The sequence below is a fragment of the Rattus norvegicus genome, chromosome 16 (genome assembly GCF_021556685.1).
Source record: "Rattus norvegicus strain SHRSP/BbbUtx chromosome 16, alternate assembly SHRSP_T2T, whole genome shotgun sequence".
In the NCBI taxonomy this organism is placed as follows: Eukaryota; Metazoa; Chordata; class Mammalia; order Rodentia; family Muridae; genus Rattus; species Rattus norvegicus.
Window position 1 is genome coordinate 32465177 of NC_141549.1, and position 25987 is coordinate 32491163.

Below are 25987 nucleotides of genomic sequence, written 5' to 3' on the forward strand. Positions count from 1 at the left end.
CTCAGGTGTCTTTCTTATAATACTTTCACTCATGTATGCAATGAGTTGATTACATTTTATATAGGTAGTCACATCAATTCTTAAATGTTCAATGCATAAATAGACACTTCTGGTGATTCTTAAATTTAGTACTTAAAACCTTTCAAAATATGAACATGATATTAGAGCAGTAAAACAGACATTATATTCTTCAATTGGTGAGGTAATAAAAGTAAGTTCAATGGCTCTCCAAAAGTTCATAAATTCTGCTGATAAAATTTCATGCAGTCTGTCTTTGTTGGATTAATATTGATTTTATGTTGCTGTTTCCCTGGGGTTATTTATATAAGCAATAAAAGTTTCAGAAGAATGAGCTGTGACTCACCTAGGAGCTTCTTTATCCCTTGTCGCTTCTGAATTTTGCTGAGCTCAGTGTGGCAAGGTGGGTCTGCAAGGACATTAAATACAGTACTTCAAGGATGTTGTAAAGCAAACAGTGCACTTGTGAGCCATCAGCCTCAAGCAAGGTTTTCATCATGATAAAACAGACTCATGCTATCCATCTGTTGTCATGGCTTCATGTGGATACATATGTGTGGATATATCATGATAGACATACAAAGAAATATCTACTTATAGATTCATGACAGAGTATAACAGTTTAGCAATTTCTAGCTATGGTAGTTCTTTCTGATATTTCTTGGAGTGACCAAAATTCGATGAAAATGAAAATAACATAGTCATAGATGATGGAATATACTTCCTTTTCGGCATTTAAAAGGTCCTCCATATAAATCCAGCTGATTGCTGACCAAAGAACTAACTTATTTCTCTCTCATTTAAGATAGGTCATAGGATAACAGAAAAATGGTTTTTCATTATAAAACATTCTATGAAAAATATACTGCTTTTCCACAGTAATAGTGAAAATTTATCCATTATGTTACTGTTTAATGTTACTATCATATCTTGGTCTTTCTAGTTTCCAAATGTGTAAGTAACTTTTCAAAAGGAATATAATATAAATTTTAGGTCATGTTTCAAATTCTAGCGAACTAAAGCCAATTTATAAGTATATATCGTGTGTTAATATTTACAATCAATGATTTAAGTGAAAACATACGTAGAAACTTTGAATATTCTATATAGGTGTAATGCATTATGTATTATTGAAATTTAGCATTAAAATACTTGCTCAAAATATAAGCAAATGTCACCAGAAAAAAATGAATGATTTTTGTCTTTGAGATAGATAGAGACCAAAAAAGTATTATAGCTGTCAAAGGATAATAAAATGTCAAAATAATTCTTATTTTTCTTCACTGCATGCTTCCAGGAACAAGGGGGAAATACACTATACAATTCAAATCTTTTAAAATTATTTACTCTGAAAATTGCAAAGTAATTAAATTATTTAAAGGTATAGTAAGAAGAAAGAAAATAACATGCATAAGCTGTATATGTTCAATGTCAGTACGTGAAGCCTAAAATATCCTATCAAAGAAATTAAAAGTGAGAAACAATAATTTGTTTTTAGAAGCTAAATAACTACTTGATGGTAGTTTATCTTTAAATTGATGCAACTGAACTTCTCCTTAAAATAAAGAATATACATTAAGATATACTAATATATCCCATAAAACTTTTTGTCTCATGAACTTACTGCTATGGCATTAGCTAAACTTTCTAATTTTACTAAAAAGAATTCTTTAATGTACTGTAAAGGAGAAAGGAATTCCTTTATTTTCACACCAGAAATATGGAAATTTTTGCTTAGGTGTACCTGAAATCATAGCCACGTTTGACTGAGTTTTTAAAATATGTATTATCTTTCAAGCTAAATATTTACTACTTTAAATTCAAACATACTTTCATACAATATTAAATATTCCTTTACACATTTTTGGACCAGCATATCCACCAATCACCCTCAGGCTCAATGAAGTCAGCTTTGTAGAATACACATGTATGTTCATTTATGTGTATTTTTCAATGTTCATAAATGAACACGAAAGACATAACAAACAACGAAACCAAAATGGCAAATGTTAAAAGAATGGGAAAATATGAGCAAGCACATTTTAATGATAATTACTTGAATTTGTATCTTACTCTTTGAAGTGTACTAGTATCAATGACTAAACTGTCATGTGAGGGAGTGCCTCATTACATTAAGTGCATATGTAATCAAGTCAGCAATGTGAATTGATAAAGTGTGCAATTTAAAACATTTAATGAAGCAATTCAGTGTTGCATTTTTTGGCTTTTTTCATTGGAATTAGATTTTTTTATTAAAGAAAATATTTTACATTATGGTTTTCTTGCTCCTAGATCCTTTCAGAATCTCCTGACTTCCTCAGTCACCCAATTTTTTACTTATTTATTTTTTTACTTAAAGTGATTTACAGATAGGTAAGACCTCTTCTGAGCTAAACCTGCATTTGATTCACTTCTTATCAATGTGTAGGCAATTATTTCCTCCCTAATTTTTGAAATATTACTAAATGTACGTGATTGAGTTAGCAAAGCACTTTTTATAATTTCACATGAGGTATGTTAATAATATCTATAGTTTCAAAACCTTGTCCATTCTTTATGCTGTCATCAAGTTTAGAAAGTGCTTTCAGTACTAGCTCTACCATATCAACCTTATTTCCAGCTTATTCCATTAGCACTCTCCTAATGATTCCTTAGTTTTCCACATTTGGAACATAATGTGAGCATGCTTAGGTGCTTTCCCCTGTGTGTGTTTAATGTATAACATTCATTCTGGAAGTAAAATCCTAAATTTAGAAGTATTGGAAGGGGTGTCTTGGAGGGGTTGAAAAACTAAAAAAAAAAAAAAGGAATATATGATATGATTTTATTTTAATTAAAAATGCATAATTTATTTTAAAAGGTGTACAAAGAATACAATTGCTTTTTCCCGTGTCTCACTTCTTTCAGATTTTAGAATATTCTTTTACTAGCAAATTTTTAACAAGCTAAACTACTTTGGAAAGATTGAAAGACTAAGTAATTTTGAAAATAAAATGAGTAAAAATAACTTCACAGTGAATGCTGTGGTTCATGCAACTCATTTAATAAGATCACAAAATGGAACATTAAAACTCTACAGTATAGTGATAAAAACCCCATTTATTTTACACTGTGGGCAAACCAGATAGCAAATTAATTTCAATGATTACTTTTACTATCTATGTTCTCATATCTCTATGTACTGCTTGCTGGTTCATAATGGGAACTATAATGAGATACATTAATATAAAATATTAATTCCTATTTTCCATCTTATTTAGAATATTTGTATCTTTAGCACAATTATTTTGTTCAGTATAGTGCCTATTTGTTCTTTCATTAAGCATTCAAATTGGAAAAATTACTAAAATGAGTGAAGCATTGAGTAGTGTTAATATTTTATTATTATGAGGGAAAAGATAAAATTTGAAATGCAGGCCAACTAATTCCATCGCAGAAACCTCATCTTTTACCTTGCTGTCTCTGGAAGCAGTAGCACCATTCATTGTTAGATATCAAACTGTCCTTGTATGTATCACAAGAGTTGAAGAACGCCTTGGTGCAATGCTCATTCTTATCAAGGTAAATGCTGCCAAGCTCTGACTGGTCCAATAACAGGTCGTAGTTTGTATCAAGTCTATTAAACATCCAGCCAAGTGAATCCTTGCAAATTGGCAAAATACTGGTATCAAACCCTACATGCAAAGAGAACAGAATTAGCTTATATGCAAGATATCATCAGCAGAAAGTAAAGTTTTCAATGAAGTGTGTAAGAGCAGAAGGAAACTACTGGGTAGTCAGAAAAGAAAAACTTTCAACTTCAACTTAAGAAATTTTTTCAAACATCCATTAAGCATAAAAATATCTATCTCTAGTTATAAGGATTAATTAACCAGATAACATCTGTTCCTAATCAGTTATCATTCATGTGGTATTGCAATCATATACTATTTATGCTAGTCATTGTCAAATCTTCTCACAAATTGCAATATATTATTGAATAACAAAAGCTGGTAAAACTCATATTCATATGAAGAAATGAAGAATTCTATTTCTACACAGGCATTAATGATGCATACTACATAATAGTTTCCCTGTTGCCCCGTGTTGGTAAGACTCTCTTGAATGTAGCATGACACACACAGCTATTAACATGAGAAAGAAGAGCCACGATGTAATATTACTCATTCTGACTTCAGCTCTTCTTGTGATTTTTTAAAATTACAAATGTGCTACAATGGGAGGCAATGGTGTGCACTGGAGGATAGTGAGGCTCACGAAATGGCAGACTGAATTGTGTGAGAGTTATGTATTGTTAGACATGAGTCATCTACTTATCTCACTAAAGCAGTGAGTCCTATATTTTATATGCCACCAGTGATTTGAACCATTAAAATATTACTCCCAATTATACAAAGATATAGTTTCTCCAACTAGAGTGAGGATGTGAGTCCTTGCTTGTATGAGACATGAAATACATCACAAGCTAATAAGAAGTCAATTAAGGTTGTTCACAAGCTACTAAAGACTGAGAAGGACTACCACGAGAATAAGTAACCAATGAAATCCAGTTCATTCCCTTTGATGGACATCTTCCTGCAGGCTCAGGGAAAGATCTAAAGGAAGACAACACATGAAAATGGGCAGAAAAAGCAAATTGAGAATCAGAAATGGATTCAGAAAAAAATGATAAAGGTACATTCACCTAATGTCTTAATTTCTTTAAGAAGATATGAATATCACACCCTGCTACTTTACCCAAAGAACAGGTGAAAGATGAAATGATTCTATTGCTAGGAAAAACTAGGGAGAATATCTTGAGTACTGAGCTATAAAGATACAGTACCACAGATCTGAAATCAAACTGTAGTAGGCAGATACAAATAATTGGAAGTCATTTCATGCCATAAGAAAGTAAGTCTCTCAGCACAAAACTATGATACAATGACAAGATGTTCAAAAAAATGGGATGATTTATTCTGAAATAACAAAACTAGGAAAGATTTTACTTAAAAGAGATGGCATTATACAGTTTGAAATGTAAATGTTTTCAGATAGAATGAAAAACAATATATGAAATGGGCAGAAATCTGTCTCTATTTAAAAGAAACAAAATGAAGACTTTTAAGAAGCAGCATACACTCCATAGGAAGGACCACAATATCAACCAACCAGACCCCACCAGAGCTACCAGGCTCTGGTAAACCACCAACCAATGAGTACACATGGAGGGACCCATGACTCCAGCCACATATGTAGCACTGGATGGCATTGTCCAGCATCAATAGGAGGAAAAGCTCTTGGTCCTGTGAAGTCTCATTTTCCCAATGAAGGGTATTGCCAGGGTGTTGAGGTTGGAGTGTGCGGGTGGGAGTGGGAACATCCTCATAGAAGCAGGGGAAGGGGGTAAGGAGACAGGGGAAAGAGGATAACATTTGGAATGTAAATACATAAAATATTCAAGAAAAATAAAATTAAAAAAGACTTTATTGTAAACGCATTTAAAGTGTAACATAGATTCATTCTTTCCACCATATTCCTGGTAATCAAATTCATGTCACCAGGTTTTGAAGAAAGTTTCTCCAACCAATGACCAAGTCTACTGCTCAAAAATGTGAGTTTAAGCCTTATATTATATATTCAATGGAAAAATATGTGACGATTTAGTGTGTATATGGGTCAACTTTTTGTCAACTTGACACAACTAGTCATAGCCAGGAAGAAGACCATCTATTAAGAAAGTGCCTTTAGAAAGTAGGCTAATCTGTAGGACATTGTCTTGCTTAGTGATTTATGTAGGAGAACACAGACTATCAGGGACATGTTGTCCTGTATAAGAAAACAAGCTGAGTATGTGATGGCAAATACCTTTATCCCAGCACATGGGAAGCAGAGGTAGAAAATTTTTGGTGAGTTCCAGGTAAGCCTGGTCTACAGAGTGAGTTCCAAGACAGCCAGGGCTCCATTACAAAAAGAAACCCCATCTCCTAAATCCTAAGAAGTACAAAAAAATGGAAAAGAAAAAAGTGAAAAAACAAAGAAGAAAAGGAACAGGTTGAGGAAGCCATGGTAGTAAGCCAGTAAGCAGTATCCTTCGATGGATCTATGTCAGGCCCTGCCTCCTTGAGTTCCTCCCATGAGTTCCTACCTCAACTTCCCTCAGTGGACTGCCACTCAGGATATGCAAGTCAAATAAATTCTTTCCTCCCCAAGTTGTTTTGATCATGGTGTTTTATCATAGCAACAGAACAGTAAAATAAATGATAAAGTATGACATACAAATAAATTTGAATATATATATATATATATATATATATGTAAGCCAAAAGATAATTCAAGTAAATAATAAAACATATTTGACTGGTCCAAAAAAGGCACTGTCAGGAAAAAAAAAAAAGGAAAACAGAAGAAAAAAATTAAAAAAATAGAAATTTACTAAAAAAAATTACAATTAAACCATGTCAGTAATTAAATAAAATACAAATAATCCTAACATATCACTTATAAGGTAAAATCCTGTCAAATTTGATTAACAGAAGTACGATTTCTTTGTATAATGCTCTTAAACACAGCACCATGATCACTAATTTTGTTTTTTTGTTTTTTTTTTTGTTTTTGTTTTTTTTTTTGGTAGGTAAGGCTCTTACAAATATGAATAAAATACTAAAAAGTTTCCATAACATTGTACTTCCAAAGTAATGAACGTGGAAATAGATATGAAAGAATATGAAATAAACTGAAGCAATATGGTTGAAATAGATACATATAATACGTAACCACAACATACTTGTGCCTGCAGGCTTCTATTTCAAGTTCTTGATCTTCAGTTAGTAGAACTTTCTTGAAACCATTGGCAGGTGTGGCCTTGTTAGAGAAGTTGTGTCACTAGTTAAGATCTGGGGGTTTCTAAACTCTAGGCCACATCCAGTGACTTTCTTTCTACCTACTGTCTCCCCTTAAGGATGTAGCTCTCAGCTTCTCCTCAAGCACCAGGCCTACCTGCTGGCAACTTACTCTCCTACAGCATGATAAGGCACTACCCTGCTAATTAAATATTTTTCTATAAGCTGCTTTGGTTATGCTTTCTCTTCACAGCAATAGAATGCTATGCTGTATAATTCAGCACTGTATAATTCATGAGTTCATTTATCCAAAAAAGCAGGCTATGAGAATGCGTATATTATACAAAATCCTATGTGGTTAGCCTGTTGTAAATATTTTTTAACCCTATACTGAGTGAATGTATGATGTTAATAAAAGATATAATAGTTCTCTTCATATATATTAGTGCCCAGCCCTATCATGACAGCCCTCCAAAAGATCCAACAAGCAGCTGAAAGAGTCCGATGCAGATATTTACACCCAATCAATGGACAAACGATGCTGACCCCTGTGGTTGAATGAGGGAAAAGCTGGAAGAAGCTGAGGAGGAAGTGTAGGAGGACCATTAATCTCAACTGACCTGGATCCCCGAGATCTCTACTTCACTGGCCACCAACAAGGCAGCATACACGTATATGAGGCCCCCAACACATATATAGCAGAGGACTGCCGGGTCTGTTACTTAGTCAGAGAAAATGCACCTAAGCTTCAAGAGACAGGAGGCCCCAGGGAGTGAAGTGGTCTAGTGGGGTAGGAGTGGGAGTGTGTGGATATCCTCATGGAGATGGGGAGAGGAGGTATGGGATGTGAAAGGGGGATAAAATCTGGACTGTTAAAAAAAGAAGATTAAATAAAATTAAAAAATAAATAAATAAGTTAGTGCCCAGTTAAAATAAACAAAGTGTGAAGTACTAAATATAGTTTCTTCCTATGATATATTGAAAATAATTTAACATATTCATGTCTCAAAAGAATTTTCATAAAATTAATTGTTATTTATTGCCTTGCATCTGGTTCAAGGAATAGACTCATTTTGTTTTACTTTAAAAATCTCTACAAGTTATTATTGTTCTTAATTATTTGGTTTATGTTCAATTTATATATTCCTTTGGTTTTAGCTACTAATTATTGAACACTTCAAGATACTTAGTAGTCAAACACTCCATATTTTTTTCTGAAGTTGTAGTTTGTCTTGTCCATGTTTGCCATTATGACAAAGGTAAGAAGAAATTTCGGAGTTGTTTTAGATTTTCATTCTCCTAATTGCTACAGATGATGAAAAGATCAGGTATAATTTTAGCCACTTTCTTCAAGGTAGGTTCAGATTCTTACTAAAATTTAACCTGAAAACAACAAACTATTTTAGTTAAGGAGAAAAGTTCCCTTTTTGGCTAAGAATACAACATGACTGAAGAAGTTTTATTCAGCCAGTGATTAGAAATCTATTTCTTATGGATTTCCAACTTGCTGGTGGTAACAATAGTTCCCAGTGTTTGATATTAAATGTTTCTAAGGATCAAAATCTAACTAGAGTTTACTGTGCTGCCAAGGCAACCAATGTAGTCATTTCCCAAGGAATAATGAAATGTGATAGCTTCATTGCATTAAATAAATTCTATACATATTTGCTTCATAATTATACATTAAAATACATAGAATAGCAATATTTTCAAACATTGTGTCGATCAAAATTCCAATATCATTTTTTAGGATAATACCTTAGTAGCACTATGGTACATAATTAAATTTCATTATAGAGAAAGTTACAACATCGTCCTAATAAAAGAAGAAGCTGCCAGATGTCTCAATAATTAGAAACACGAAAATAAGCAATGATCTGGTTGTTTCATTTTATTACTTGAAATGAGAAGAGAAAATTTATCTTCTAACTTTAGATGTTTGTTTTCAGTAGATGAACCTTCCTGTTATACCTAGAAGGCTCCTATTTCATTAAAATGGGGTATTATTTTAATCCATCTGATTCTGAATTCAATCTTCCTCTCAATGTGAGGACAGCATGACACAAAGTGAGCAACGTCTCGGTGAGAAATTAGAATGCCTTTGTATACCCTGGGGGTGCAAGTAATTCCATCATTTTCTCTCACTGTGAAGAACATTTGGTGGGTAAGAAGCAACATAAGAGATCATCCGATTCAGAGAGTCAGGCGCTTATATGAGAATTTTGCATGTGATGCTCATCTCTACCCTCCGTTCTAAGATGATAGAATGGAAATTAATTCCATATTCCTTTCATAGTACTAAACAAACTCCATTAAAAGTTACCTTAAAGATTCTCAGTATAATTCTGCTATTACTTCTTCTTTTAATTTTAAAAAATAAAAGCAAAATTTGGCATGTAATTCAAACATAAAAGTTACAGAGACCTCAAAAACTGGTAATCACAACACAGTAATACATAAGAATCTCTTTCTTTCAGCTGAATATTTTAATGTCCATAAAAGTGTTTATATCATTCAATTGCCCTTCTACAATCATTAATTTTTAGTGACTATGTTGAGATTTATTCCAACAATATATATTTGTTGAGCCCTGCTCTCCCAGTATAGCTGTAGCCATTTTGTTCCACGCCTGCTAGCTATTTCATATTGTTGCTGTAATATGCCTTCAAAAATAACTTGACTCAGAGCAAGGTCATGCTGATCACATACCCTGCTATGTTCTGTTTGTTATGAGATTTGTTAATCTTAAGAAATTGCACAAAAGTTTACACAGGACCTAACAAATTAAAGGTCAATATCAACTGTAAATGTGTAAAATGGCTCAAGTCAATGCTGACCACTAGGCAGCACTTCCTGTATCTGCTTATGAGCTACCTGTGGTTTTTGCGGTTTTAACCTTTATAAGCTGACAGGAAAACACATTTGGGGTCATAGATTCAGCCCTTAATTCTGAGCTATGACCTTGATTAATCAATCTTATGATGTGTGTTCAATAAACCATCCCTGTCTGGCTGAGATCAGTGTTTGTGTGGTTTGTGGGTGACTATTGAATCCCAACAATATACATGAAGCCTTTTTTGTATATGAAACTTAAAGATTTTTTTAAATCTTTATCAATTTGTTTCATGTCTTTAAAAGATATATTACTGTCATTTCATTGATTTAAACAAATACTGGGAAATATTTATTGTAGTCTAGGTTCAAAGTGATTCCTTTCTACATTGGCTTACCATCCTTTATATAAAGGCTTTGATAATATTTGGTCAACTAAACATCAAACTAGTATTGTCTTAATGGAAAAATCTACTATTACTATCTGTTTCTAAGTTATGTCATAAGAAGAAGATGTGTAATACATGTAAAACTTTCAGGAATGTTGATTGATAGTCACACAAACAACTTCTCCATTCTTCATGAAACCACATTTCATATTCATATCCATGGATCTCATCATATTTTAAAGGAGACAAACACCTTCATGTGTAAGGCTCAGGACAAGGTTTTACTTCAGTTTTCTATTCGTGAGAGCCATGTCCTCCTGTTACTGGGTACTGTACAATGACTGAGTTAGTTATTTTTCTTATTTTGTGTCAAAGTGTGTGCCAAAAGCAAGGTGTGGGAGAAAGCGGTGCATTTCACTGTGTAGATAAATGGCACAGTCCATCACAGCCCGGGATGCAAGCCAAAGAGTCCATCTAACTCTCTTAGCAGTGTAATTGTAAATTTTATCCTCCTGTTGATAGTGTTGTCTTTGAGGTTTAGTGCTTCACTTTGCTAACCTAAGCTTAGTTCTGGAAGTGTCTAACTTCTGCACATTCTTATCTAGGCCTAGAATGTTTTCAGCCTCTTAAACCTGCTGCTGCATAAGGTCACCTCTTTTAGCTCTTTCTGAACTCTGGTTTGCTGATTTAATTCAGCTCTTCTATCTCAAAATCCTTTCCTAGCTAGCTGATTCAATCCACCTTTGTGATCTGTCTCTGACTCTCTCTCTCTCTCTCTCTCTCTCTCTCTCTCTCTCTCTCTCTCTCTCTCTCTCTCATCTCTCTCAAACTCAACAGAATTGCTCTTGGCCTTATGCTATCATTGTTAATATGCTCTAATTTCTGGATTCTTCTTATTCTATGTCTCTTCAGTCTACCCATGTCTAGCTTGTTCTCTTTTCTGCAACCTGTCTCTCTGTAACTATCCCGGTAAAACTCCCCTCCCCCACATTCTCTCTCTCTTTGTATCCTGTTCTCTCTTAAATAGCCTCTCCTTCCTCTCTCTTCTCATGAGTGTTGGACATATCCTACTCTGTGAAATCTCAATTAGATATCACGTTCAAGCATGGGTATTTGCTTTTACAAAGTAATTTGACCTTTATTGTTGGGTATTAAAGGTATGAACTTAGGGCATGTCTATATTCCAGCAAGAGAGATAAGAGGTATGTGCTAAGGACTGTATTCCAGCAAGAAGAATTAAAGATATGTGCTAAATTAAGCTTCCTTATCTTTACTCTTATATTCTATTCAGAGCTTTAACCAATATCCAGGATAGAACATTTTTTTCTTAGTTAAATATCTCTGAAAAAGCCTTCAAAGAGGTGTATCTCACAGGTGGTTTTAAATCCAGCCTAATTTATTATAGAATCATACCACTCATAACGAGTTCATTCCTAGTTACCTTCACAGTCATGGGTCTCATCATATCTTAAAGGAGACAAACACCTTCACGTGTGGGGCTCAGGACAAGGTTTTACTTCAGTTTTCTATTCCTGAGAGCCATGTCCAACAGATCACCTTTGACTGATACAAAATTGTATACTATACCCAAACTCAAAATGCAAAGGCATATAAATAATATGACAAATAATATTTTTGTTTATTCTCTGTCTCTGCTTAGTCAGTAAACCACTCTTTCAGTGTTACACCACAATTTACGTTAAGATACTTAATATTAACAAGGAAATATATACATTGAAAGAGATGAATAGAAATTTTTATGGACAGAAAAGGATGAATTTCATCAACTTCTAATTTTAATTTCTATCTAATAATATCTACTTGTATTCATGAAACAGCAATACCAAAAGGAATTTGAAACAACAATATGAAACAACAGTGTTAATGAAAACTAAAGGTAAGCTAGCATCTTCCTTTTTTACATTGTGCTTCCTGTAACAGTCCTATATTAAACTATTTGTTATGGAAAGTGTCCATTTTTTCATAAATGCAGTCAGCATCTCTGCCATGTTTAACTTTAAGCCATAGACATGATTTCCTTAGACCATGAATATTGGAATCGATCGACATATAAAGACAGGTGTGCACAAGGATTTCTCTTCCAGCAGTTTTACACATGTTTAAGCATTGAAAGTGAAATTAAATGTGAAGATGACATTATCAAATAAGATAAAAGCTCTTAAAGAAAACTTTATTGCAAATAAATACATATATGATACATATGAGGTACATATATATATTATATTTTTCAATTCTTTAAAAAATCCAAATAAAAATATTGCTTTCAAATATTCATATGAATCATAAATCAAATTTTTTGAAATTTATATTCTATAATTTAAATAAGAGTTGGCAAAAGAGACTAGTTTAATATAATTCAATTAAAGCACTTGTAGCTTTATAATGAACAACAGATATTGTAAGTTTATGTTGTGGTAATTTGAGATATTTTGAAAAAGAATATTATAAAATACTGATTACATTCATCAAAATTAAATTTACTCCTGTTTATTATAATTGTTATCAAAGTGATTGACAAAATTTATTCCAAAGGTAGCTAGGTTTATTAAGCTCACATCAAATAATTTTAAAATCCTTACTAATTTAGAATCAGATTCTTATAATGGCTAGCCAACTATCGGCTATTTCTTAACTGACAAAATGCAAAGGCATACATTTAAACGTACATATTTTACCTCTTTTTATGGCCAACAGAAATGTGCATACTTGGTTCTGTGAATAAATATGTTTATTTCAGCATATTAAAGAGACATACTGCAATGAAGCATATGGCTATAAAAGTATAAAATGTATATTCATAAAATCTACTGAAATTGCTGATGCCTAATACTTTATAATTATCCATCTCATATGTTTCCTTATAAAGTAAAAATATACTAAAATTAAAATTTTATGTAAGTATGACTCTTACAGAAAATTAATTATATATGAGATATACAAAATGTTATTTTGCTAAAAATACCATTTGTGCCAAAATAAAACTTTGTATTACTCAAATATATTATGAAATATTAAAATAGAGAGTTAGAAAAAATTAATAAAACATTTTTTGTTAATGATGCTTAGTGTTTAAGTATTTATATAAAATATATTTTTAAAACAAAGCAAAATGTTATCTTGCTAGAACACTAAATTTAAAATGTTCTCTGTATTGAAATTACAAAGTTAATTGAAATTTTTTCTCCCGTTCAAATGATATTGTAAATTAAGCATAAAATACTTAAAAGGCCATAGAATTTTCCAGAATATTTTTCTAGACTTTATGATACTATCATAATTAATTATTAAAAGGAACATAATAACTGAATTCTTCTCACTGTCATATTAAATATCTAAATGAAACCAAATTGTGTTCTTAATTTCTAACTGCATATAGTTTATTATAGAGCAAATTTTTTAAAGAATCAATATATCCAATGGTATGGAAAGACCTCCCATAAGTCAGAAGTTTTATTCAGGATAGGGAACAGATGTAACTAGTTATTACTACAAAAATAAATTCACACTGAAAGATAGAAAACAACTTACACTGCCCCAAATTGTATACTATACCCAAACTCAAATACTGTTGGTAAATACTGGAATTTATTTCTGAAATTCATGAGAAGAAATGAATATATATGTTCTCAGAGTGAAAAATCTATTTCTATGGGTCACTAACTTTTCTCATGTATTAAATAATGTTAGAAAGTGAGGTTTGACAATTCGTGTCTTCATCTGTGCCCAGAGCTAAGGCTGTCCCACATCCCTTCGGACCTAAATCCTGCCCAGAGAGAGCTGGTCTCCCAGAAGCTCTAAGAGGAACCAACAGGAGCACACTGGGCACAGGAACCACAGAGCAGTCTGGGACAGACTCTTCCTGTCTCCATCTGTACCTAGAACTAAGACTGTCCCACAGCACTCTGAACCCAAAACCTGCCAGAGAAAGCTGGTGTCCCAGGAGTGCTCTCACTCCTAAGATCACAAGTTCACAGGCCCACAGGAGGGAAAAGCTCTAGTCAGAGACAGCAAGAACAACTAACACCAGACATAAGCAGATGACAAGAGGCAAGAACAAGAACATAAACCACAGAAATCAAGACTACCTGGCACCATCAATGAAACCCAGTTCTCCCACCACAGCAAGTACTGGATACCCCAACACCAGAAAAGCTACTCCTAGAAATTTTGGCAAGTATTTGTCAAAATTCTGGGCTGAAAGAAGTAGGCTCAGATAAGAACATTCACATTTGGGCTAATACAAGGATCAAGGTAAACACAGCCAAGGACTGTATGACTTTGCTTTTCTCTTGATAATCCTGTTATAGCCCCAGACCCAGACACTATGGAGACCTTATTGTCTTGTTTGATTGCTACCTGGTGTGATCACTTTGATCTTTACCTTGCTTGATAATCACTTTGTCTTTGATCTGAGATTCTCAACAGAAGAATATTGAATGGCCAAGAAGTACCTAAAGAAATCTTCAACATCCTTAGTCAACAATGAAATGAAAATCAAAACAACACTGAGATTGCACCTCATACCAGTCAGATCAGATTAAAATCTCAAGTAACAGCAAATGCTGACAATGATGTGAGAAATGAGGAACACTCCTCCATTGTTGGTAGGATTGCAAGCTGATACAACCACTCTGGAGATCAGTCTGGAGATTCTTCAGAAATTTGGACATAGTACTACCTGAGGACCCAGTTATATCACTCATGGGCATAAACCCAAAAGATGTTCCAACATATAATAAGGACACATGATGCTATCCATTAGTATCATAGCAGCCTCATTTATAATAGCCAGAAGCTGGAAACAACCCAGATATCCTTCAACAGAGGAATGGATACAGAAAATGTGGTACATTTACACAATGGAGTACTACTCAGCTATTAAAAACAATGACTTCATGAAATTCTTAGGCAAATGGATGGAACTAGAATATATTATGCTGAGTGAGATAACTCAGTCACAAAAGAACGCACATGGTATGCACTCACTGATAAGTGGATATTAGCCTAAAAGCTTGGAATACCCAAGAAACAATTCATAAACCATATGAAGCTCAAGAAGGACTACCAAAATATGGATGCTTTTAATCCTTCTTAGAAGGGGAAACAAAGTACTCATCTGAGGAAATATAGAGACAAAAGGTGGAGCAGGGGCTGAAAGAAAGGTCATCCAGAGACTGCCACACCTGGGGATCCATCCATATGTAGCCACCAAACCCAGACACTATTGTGGATCCTGTGAAGTGCATGCTGACAAGAGAGAGCCTCTGCTGGAGCCTTGCTGATACAGATCAGGATGCTTGCACCTAACCATTGAACTGAGTACAGGATACCAATAGTGAAGGTAGAGAAGGACTGAAGGAGCTTAAGGGGTTTGCAATCTTTTAGGAAGAAAAATATCAACCAACAAGAACCCCTCCATACCCCCAGAGATCCTGGGGACTAGTCCACCAGTAAAACTCTACACATGGAGGGACCTATGGCTCTGGCCACATATGTAGCAGAGGAGGTCATGTCTGGCATCAATATAATGAGAAGCCCTTGGCCCTGTGAAGGCTCATTTTCCAAGTATAGGGGAATGCTATGATGTTTAAGTGGGAGTGGGTGGGTGGGAATAGGTGGGTAGGAGTGGAAACATCATGATAGAAGCAGGAGGAGGTATGGATGGGGGTATGGGAAAGGGGGGAAAGGGGATAACATTTGAAGTGTAAATACACAAAATATCCAAGAAGAAAAATAGGAAAAACAAGAAACTAAGAATCATAAATTCACAAGGTTTTGCTTATGAGGAAAAAGACTTAATTAAAAAAATACTAAGGAAAAATTTTCACAAAAATATGAATATTTCAGTCAACTGTGTGATGTTGCTGTCATCTTGACAGAAACTCCATATTGATGGCCCTAAGTAGAACAGATTCTCATAATCATTAGGGTAAACAGTGAGGGTTGCATGTCAGAAAGTGTTTTTGCTACTTAAGCTACAGTACTCATATGGTTAGCTCCTCCATATTTCCCTTTCCTCTTAGAAAAAAAATTTCTGACCTCTTAAATATTCAGCCATATTTCAAAATCCTTCTGAAATTCATTAAATAAAAATAAGAGGGAGGAAACTTCCTCTTGGAGACAGAGTGTGGGCAGGAGGAGGAGTGGGATGAGCAATTTTGGGAGGGCAGACTGGGAGGAAGGGAGTAATGAGTAGACTGTAAAAAAAATAAAAGTGAAAAGGAATACTATATAAAGATAAAAAATAAATTTCATATAAATGAAACATAAAATTGTCCCTAGTAATACCTCTTTTTTATTTTTCTACTGGCAATTTTCAAGACTTTTTTGGGGGACTGGGGTGTTGGTTCTATTGTTTTTCTACTTGAAAACCAAAGATATGTTTTAAGCTTTAATTAATGTATCTAAGAGATCCATAGACAAAAATGCCTCTAAGTTAAAATCCCTTTGCCCAAGAACAGATATGTCCTAAAATGCAAGAGGCTATGAAGATAACAAGCCAAAATTTTTACTTCCTTAAAGAAGTTTACTCACCTGAACTGGATGCTTGATCACATGTACTAGGAGGTATATAAGTAGGAAATATGTCAAGATGTATGTTTGTACCTAATGGGTTTACCTTATAAGCCTCTATAAAATGTGATCCATTTGAATCACCATTTTCCGGAAACCACAGAATGGACCTGGCCAGAGTTCATCATCCTGGCCAGTGTTGATTATAACTTACTGTAATTTGACTCAAAAATTGTGATATTGGACATTTGCTCAATGGGTGGAAGTAACAACTGGTACAGATGCTAAATCCCATGCTAGCCAAGCACTCTATGTGCAAATGACTTTTAGAGAACTTATCTATCCACTTCAGACAGGACCAAATTAAACATTTCATCAACATCCAGGTGAGTCTCCTTATGTTCTCTATGTAATTATTAATTTTATCCTCCTATATAGAGACCTTGGAATTCCTTTCTTTTATTCCTTCTTCCTTTCTTCAGTTCTAAACAGCGTCCTGAAAAGTAGCCCATAGGGACTTGAACTCACAAGGTAAAGGATAAGTGTTGACAAGTGTGTTTACTCTGAGAGGTTCAGCCACTGGATCTAGGTCACCGTCCTCCAGATAATATAGCTCTATTCAATTTTAAAATCTTACTGCTTCTCTCAGGCCTCAGCAATGCTTTTGTCCTCTTGTTCTGGCTTCCACTCTCATGAAGCGCCTTGAACCAGTCTCGCAGTCTGTTTGCCACTTCTCTGAATTCCAGGTCACTGCAGGCTAAAGACAGAGAAATAACATAAGTGTTTAATCACATTAAAATGTAGCAAGACACCTGAGGGTTTCCTCTGGAAAGACTACACTTTTCTTTTAGTTTTCCTTGTGGACCATAAAAGGTGTTTCTGCCTCCATAAAAGGCTGCACATCGCCATTCTCTTTAGGTGTTCTTGCCATTATGTGAATGAATGAGAAAATGTGTGAGAAAATGCTCCCTTGCTATGAAGAAACATGGTCCCTCCGAAAGTCTGACCAAGCTTCCCTTTCTTCCCACTGTCTGTATCTCTAAAGCTACCTTTTAATGCATCTATCACACGGTGGTGAAACCCAGGAAAGCATCAGGCTAACTAGCAGGCAGTTCTAAGACTAGTCTAGGAACTAAACCACTACCAATATCTATCAAGAAAACTTTGTTATCAGTCTGCCTTTGACCTTTTCTCTCATCTTACTGTCTTTCCCAGACAGCCTAATCTAGGTGGGAAGCCAGGTTCTATTCACAATTATGCAACAGTTAAATGCCCAGTTAATTTAATCTCAGCCTAATAAAGAGGCACCTCAGATCTAGGAGCTCATTGGAGTCTTATTTTGCGAAGCCCACTCAGTCTACAGGACAGAAGACTTTCACTGGATAAGGTACCTTCACTTGAAATCTCTGAGAATCTTTCATGAGTCCTGCAGTTCTTCAGCCCTGGAATTGTCCCATTCAATTGGGGGTTTCCTCTATTAACTGATGTGTTTAGTCATTTCAACACTTAGATGACGCTCTAAACAATAGGTTAAAAATTCCAAGAGTTTTAGCTAAAAACTATGAAAACATTTTACTGACTTAAGGTCTGAGGTTTAGTGCAATTCCACAATTCAAATGGGCATTGTTGGCCCAAATTTGCCACTTTTCATGTTTAGTATCTAACCAGGTTTAAATAACTCCATAAGGTGGAATAGCCCTATGCCCTAAGACTTCTTCCTTAATGAAACTCATAGTTCACTTTAATTTTATTGTTTTCTTACATTTCCTGAGACAGATTGCTTCTTGGTTCTGCTGGGCCTCCAAACTTGTATCTTCACAATTATTCCTGGCTATGGTAGCATAGAATTATTTTGACATAATATTTTTATTGATTATTTGGAAATTTCCCATAATTCAGCTGATCACCCTTACCTCCCATTCCTCCAAGATCTGTTCTCCTCAGCCTTATGTCCTACCCCCCCCCACCAAAGAGTAAAAAACAAAAGGCCAACAAACAATATTAAACCAAATTTGTGTTGTCTATACAGTCACTGGAGCCTGGTCAAACTCCAGGTAACTAGTAAAGAAAAGTGAGTTCTTCCTCACCCCTACCCCTGCCAGTAGCCATCTATTATTGAGAACATCCTTATCACATTTTTAAGAGTTCTCTGTAATGACTTTCTATCTAGTTTGTTCCTTTTCCAGGGGTTGGATGAAGGGGTTGTCATAGTATTCTATGTCTCTTTCAATGTGAGTTTGCTGTCATTGACACCACTGTAGAAGATCCTTCCTTCTATAGTATCCATGGTCTTCCACAGGTATCTGGTGACAGCATGGGCCACAAACATGCTCTTTGTCTACAGTATTAGCATGTTCCATTGACCTCAGCATAGTCTCTAGTACCAGTACAGGTCAGGGACAGCAACAGAATCCCCAGAGGCAGCCTGTTATATGCTCAGAGGGCATCATCATGGATTCAGTGCATAGCCCAGACCATGGACATCCTCAAAACTTTCAGTTGTAACTCAGACACAACATCAACTCGGTTTTGAACTGCAACAGGACCATGGGCCCCAGCACAGTTTTGATAACATGGACCATGGTCATCAAATGGTTCCTAGAGAACAGTATGGCTCACATACATCAATAATAGTGGAGAGGGCAGCACAGACCATGGGCATGCACTTGGACTTCAGGGGTAACATGGATCCCCATCAACATCTACATGACCCTCAACAATAGCAGGACCATGTACTCTAACATGGCCTCTACACCAGCATGGACTACAGACATCTGTATTAGTGGTACCTTCAGTAGTGACATAGGCTATGGATAATGCAGCAGAACCACAAAACCAGACATGGCTCTCTAAACATCACTAGCCACAGATATCAACATGACCTCAGAAGGCAGTATAGACCATGCACATCAACATGGTCTCCAGCAGTAGCTCAGGCCATAAGAATGGTTCAGCCTCTCTTCAGAATGTATGCACCACTCTGTTCCTCCATTCTCTTGACCCTTCAATCACAAATCCATTCAATGTGTTGGCATTAGAAACTGTAGTAAAGGGTTTGCTATTGAATTACGTGTATATAACTTGGATCCAACTTTTGTTTAGGAAATAGGTATGTGCTTAATGGGCTCATCTTGAAGGATCACATGGCTTGCTGCCATCTTGCCTGATGACAAAACAGGTATATAGCTTACTGCATCTTGGATGATGACCTCATAAGTATAGACGTGTCCCACTTGACTTTAGTGCCAATTTGGTTAAGGTGATCATATAGTGTCCCTCTAGTGATCATTGTACTGCTTATTTAGAGTAAAGAAGCAACACCAGTTTTCTAACAATTGGATCATATAACAGAACTGTTATATTTTTGCTAACTTTTTTAAGGTTTGGCCATTTGGTAAAACTGAATTATAAAAATATAATACTTTATCTATCTTTGTTAAGATTTAGCTACTTGGTGAAACTTATTCATATAAAACTGTAATATTTTTATTATCTTGATTAAGCTTTAATTATTTGGAGAAACTTGGTTATATAAAATACTGAAAATTTGTAAAATTACATTAAAAAGGCCAGTCTTTCTGTCAATTAGGACCTTTAATTCAAGAATTACACTTTTAAGGCTCCAACTTAAAAGTAATAAAATTATAAAACTGTAATTTTATAAGATAATTACTTACTGTATACTATAAAAGATAATTAAGATATACACATTAATGATAAGTCATGCTAAGAAAATAAAAATAAAAAACGTTCCAGAGACAACTTTGATGGATAGACCAATATTTTCTCATATTTTGTTTTCTGTTATATCCCATCATGTAGTATCCTGCATGTTTTCAAAATTAACCTTAAGAGCAAATAAATCAAAATACATTTAATATAAAGTTAAATATGATTAATACAAACTAATATTAAAATCAGGCATTTTAAAAATTGCTTATAAAAGATTGAATACTTTAGTACAATGGGAAAAATCATAATACTATTGGATAGTAATTCTCTTGGATGGAACACCATCCTACCAGAGTAAGATTCATTCTAGCTTTATTGCAGGACAAGAATGCATGAGGAATAAGTCCTGTCAGAAATTTGCTGCTTCTACTGCTGGCTGCATAGATATGAATAGAAAAATAAAAAATAAAAATAATAAATAAAAATAAATACCCCTCCTTATCTGAAGATGAATTACTCCTCATGTCTGATATGTCAAATGAATTATTGTGCAAAATGAGACCTCAGATCCTAGAGGTCTCAAAAAGTGAAGAAAATAACAATTACTCTGCCTTCAATGTCTATTGGGCATTTCCTTTACCCCCACTTTCCATCCTTCCTCTTACTAAAGCTAATTTCAGGATCCACAACTCATAGGCACATGCTCCCCAATTAAAGGTAGTTGACAGATTCTTCAGGAGATAACTTTGATGAAGTAGATAAAACTCCAGGGCCAGTGCCTGCATTCTTACCTTGAGGCCTACAAATAGTATAGAGGTTTTGGTAACAACGCTTGTTAATGTTACAAAGGAGCCAAAAGCTCATTTAATTTACTTTATGAATTATATAAAACTGATCTATTTTTAAAGTAACTTATGTTAAGAAAAATACTTACTTCTGTCAGTAATATAGTGATCTAGAGATTTATCCATCAATAAAAGGAGAAAAAATTGACTAGAGATTTCTTTGTTAATTCAGTGTATGCTGTATGTAAATTATTTGTTACAGATTTGACACAAACTGACTTTTTACAACATTCTTCTGCTTGTTGAATGTGTAGAATAAAAACCTAGAGATTTTTAAAAGGTTCTCTTCATAGTGTCAATTTTAGAAAATATTGTAAAATGAAACATTTATTCCCAAGACCACAGTCCTTGACTTGTCCAATAACTTAAAACGTCTAGATTGTTCTAGAGAAGGATCTGTTGATGAGAAAACAAGGCAGTTGTTGTCTCTGAGAGTATTTTTTAATGGAAAATTAAAAAGAATTTCTTTGGGGGGACACTTAGAATGAAGTTGTTTATGCAGCCTGATATTTAGTATATGATCTTGGAACATCTGTATAGCAATTTGATGTAAAAAATGTTCTAATTAATATTTTCAAGTACTATGACTATTTGAGGTAATAGTCCTAATTTTTAAAATTTCACTATCTTAAAAATTTTTCTAATCAGACATTTTGTGTTATTTTAAATACCCTATTTCTGTTCAATAAATAAAAACTGACATTGGCAATATTTATAACAAGTCTACAAAGTTTATCTTATATAGAAGCAATGAGTATCACTCAAACACATTTTGGCCAGATTTATTTCTTTGATGCTGATTTTCACTATCTTTTTACAAGTGCTTAAGGCGCTTGTTCAAATTGATGTAACAAACAAATAACTACAGTTACCTTTTTCTCTTATAGAACTCTGGTACATGCTTCAGCCATGTGAAATTTTATTTAATTCATGTTAATCTAGATATAAACGTTTTCTGCATTTAATTTTGTTTCTTAATGCTCCCAACAAAGTTGTACCGCCATTACCTCCCGAGGTTTTTAAAATTAATTAGTTAACTAATTCATTTACTCAGTCACTTTACATATGGCTCACTACCCACAACCAATCTCCCCTCCCACAATCCTTCTTCCCATTTCTACCTCCAGTTCTTGATCTTTGCCAACTGTTAGGTTAAATCCTTGACCCTTGTGTGGAAACTCCTATGAGGCACTTTACATGTTGCTCTACTCATCGACCATATGTCAGCTCAAAGCAAGTATTGAGAGAATAATATTCCAAACCCTTAAATGCTGTCCAGTGACCTCTGTGAGGGCACTAATGGACCATGGGCCAACCTCTGGGTATTGTTTGGGAGTCCTGTTGTTAAAAGAGTTGGAAGAAGCAGTCCTTGCAACCTCTCTATCTTACTAGCTCAGATTAGCTTAATACTAGCTCAATTCCTTGACTGCTACAATACTCCATAGTTGAAAAAGACTAGCTTTGACTGCTGCTAAAGAAGGGGTCTGTATCCTTCTTATCCAATACTGTTTCCCCACCAACAGACCCTAACTTGTTCAAATGGGGCCTAAAACATGGGAACCAGAAAAACTCCTTCCTGCTTCCCTCTCAATATGACCCTTCTTCCCTGGATCACTCTTGGATCCTGATTATCCTTACACTTACCTTTTTTACCCTGTCTTTTAAATGTTTCACTTACAGAACTTCACCATATTTCCAAACAAAACATTCCACAAAAGATTTTCCAGTAACCCTCACTCTGCCACAGCTCCACTTACTTCTCTACACAGACGTTTAAATGCTGTGGAAAAACTCTGGTTAAAGAGACCTTGGTACAGAGACAGGCAGGCAGGACTAATATAGTAAAAATGGCCATTTTACCAAAAGCGATATACAGATTCAATGTAATCCCCATCAAAATACCAATCCAATTCGTCAGAGAGTCAGACAGAAAAATTTGCAAATTCATCTGGAATAACAAAAAACCCAGGATAGCTAAAAATATCCTAAACAATAAAAGGAATTCTGGGGGAATCACTATCCCTGAACTCAAGCAGTATTACAGAGCAATAGTGATAAAAACTGCATGGTATTGGTACAGAGACAGAAAGATAGACCAGAGGAATAGAACTGAAGACCCAGAAATGAACCCACACACCTATGCTCACTTGATTTTTGACAAAGGAGCCAAAACCATCCAATGGAAAAAAGATAGCATTTTCAGCAAATGGTGCTGGTTCAACTGGAGGTCAGCATGTAGAAGAATGCACATCGATCCACGCTTACCACCCTGTACAAAGCTTAAGTCCAAGTGGATCAAGGAACTTCACATCAAACCAGATACACTCAAACTAATAGAAGAAAAAGTGGGGAAGAATCTTGAACACATGGGCACTGGAGAAAATTTCCTGAACAAAACACCAATGACTTATGCTCTAAGATCAAGAATCGAAAAAATGGGATCTCATAAAACTGCCAAGCTTCTGTAAGGCAAAGGACACTGTTGTTAGGACAAAATGGCAACCAACAGATTGGGAAAAGATCTACAAGGCTTATATCCTACAAGGCTTATATCCAAAATATATAAAGAACTCTGTAGAGGGCCACAATAATGTTCGCCACCACAAGATGGCGCTGGCTTCCACTGCACCCCACGTGGAAGGCCGAGATAGTTTTGCCATTACAAGATGGCACTGGCCTCCGCTGCACCAGCCGACTTCCTTTCAGGAAGTTAACTGTGTGTGCATGTGCAAGAGTGCCTTCCTGCCAGGTCTTTGCCCACTCCGGGGCGTGCCTATGAGATCATGGGTAAGCAACCAATCAGGTGTGGATGCGCCGTGCTAGGGTGTATATAAGCCGTGCCATGCTGGTGCCCAGCCGCCCTCTATTATTAATAAATAATAAGCATTTTGGCTACAGAAGGATTTGTGTGTTCCCGCATATTCTTGCTGGCGAGGTTGCACGGGATATTTGGTCTGAAACCCGGGACGCCATCACCAGGCCCCAAGAGGGGGTCTTCCATCTGCGGAAGGAATCCAGAACTGTAGTGTTTAAAAGGTAGGCCTGAGAGACATGCTTAGCCTTGACCTGTTCCACTTCACTCCCCTGCTAGATGTGGCGGAAGTTTCTGTTATCGTTTTAGCAGCCCTTATGCTTTCTCTATTGGCCTATGAGTTTTTAGCTGCTGCCGGACAGCATCAGAGGTCACATGGGAGCCGCCCAGCTGTAATAGCAAAGCAGAGAGCGCTGGGGGAGGTGCAAGACGGCATATCAGAAACAGGCTGGGGTAAAAAATTAAAGAGCTCAAGGAAAAAAGATAAAAATAAGCAGACAGTCCCCTCTAAAGACTCTAAAGACTAAGATCTGCGGAGGCGAGAGATTGGAGAAAAAACACCCTGGGAGAGAAAAAGGGAGGAGATAAAAGGAACACAGTATTTTGGGAGAAAAATTTTGTCTTTGTGCTTGTAAAAGGTGTGATTAGGCTCTGGAAGCTTCACAGAGTCATACTGATCAGATTTGGTAGAGGTAGACCGTCTGAAAATTTATTCAGGAGAATCAAACAAAAGGACATCTCAACGCCCATGCACAGCTTGATGGAGTTAATGTAATTGGGTTGTGAGTAAAAATATTCAGGACTGTGTTTCATTTCCATACCATTTGTGAATGTCAGTCGTGCTGCTCAGATATCCCATAATATATCCCAGTATCTTACAGGAATTTGGTTTCAACACGTTGATGGACTAGTCCAGTAATTGAGACAATTCATTGTCCATATCAACTCCACTCGAGTGGATAGTCACTGTGAAAGTGGTGGGAAAGGGAAAATCCTACCTCTCTGCTGACACCATCTGGTTTTTTCCCTCCTTGTCTATTGTCTGTCCTTGGTGCACCAAGCTGTCCCTGTATGTCAGTTTATGTCTGTGGTTTTTGTTTCTTGTTGCTTAAATGTTTTATGTTTCATGTTCAAAAGAAAAATGGTAAAAACTTTATCTGTCAATCGTTCACATCTTGATTTGGTTTTAACTCGTTTCAAAAAAAGGAACAAATAAATAAAAAGCAGTTTCAATCAGGCCTTTAGAGCCCTGTACCTGTAGCCAGGAGTCTAGGTCAGCTGGAGAAGCTGCCCAGGGGCTAAGCGTCTGCACGAGCTGATCTTAAAGGCACCAGCAGCTCCCCAGCTTCTTTGGTACAAGAGCTGATAGCTGTTTCTCTTAGAAAAATCCCTGACTTATTATTTGACTCAACAGGTGACAAGGTTCTTCTCTTAAAATCATAGCAAAAAAGGTAAAAATGGTGCTTGGCCTAAATATTAAAGATATGTGTAGCCACTTCAATTTTGTTTCTCATTGGTTTTAAATGTATAAATATGCTCTACATGCCTTGGTTATGGACTATTGGCTTTTAAGTTATTGGATATGGTTAAAAAGGTATAATATTGGTAACAGAAAGTTGACATAAAGCTAGTAATTTGGACGAAGTCATTCTAGACAACATGTGACATGAGCCAACCTAGGGAAACAGGTCTAAATTGAGATAATACTTTTATGGAACTCTTATCCTAGAAACCAGGCTTCTAAAAGAATTTAGGACAATGTCTCTTTGTTTTGAGGTATTGGAGACTGCACCACCATCGTGCATTCAAATGTAAGAATTGACAGTCAAACTTTGTGGCATAAAAGATAGACTTGGGGTGTTTTGGAGACTAGATTGTTTGTTGGAGGTTGAGTCTTGCTTTCCAAAGTTGTGGTTTGCCCTGAAGTTATCTGTATTTTGATGCTAATTCCACTGCCCCAAGAACAGCTGCCTGGTCAGTACTCAGAACTCAGGTGACTTTCCAAAATAGTGGCCGTGCTCTGGTGTTACAAGGAGAACTTAAAGATTGTGATTAAGGATTGCC

The 25987-nt window shown here is 35.4% G+C and overlaps 2 protein-coding genes across 6 annotated transcripts in view; one reads left to right on the plus strand and one right to left on the minus strand.

Moving 5' to 3' along the window:
- The window catches only part of Erich1 (glutamate-rich 1), a gene marked incomplete at its 5' end in the record, with an annotated part of 52793804 nt that overhangs the window by 1594617 nt on the left and 51173200 nt on the right, over positions 1-25987 (plus strand).
- The window catches only part of Spock3 (SPARC/osteonectin, cwcv and kazal like domains proteoglycan 3), a 426710-nt gene that overhangs the window by 6685 nt on the left and 394038 nt on the right, over positions 1-25987 (minus strand). For all 6 annotated transcript variants that reach the window (XM_087588306.1, XM_087588307.1, XM_087588309.1 and 3 more), the window contains 3 exon segments: positions 17232-17351; positions 3471-3692; positions 365-427 (listed from right to left, as the gene is read on the minus strand). In XM_087588306.1, coding sequence (XP_087444432.1) covers positions 365-427; positions 3471-3692; positions 17232-17351 — 405 coding nt within the window.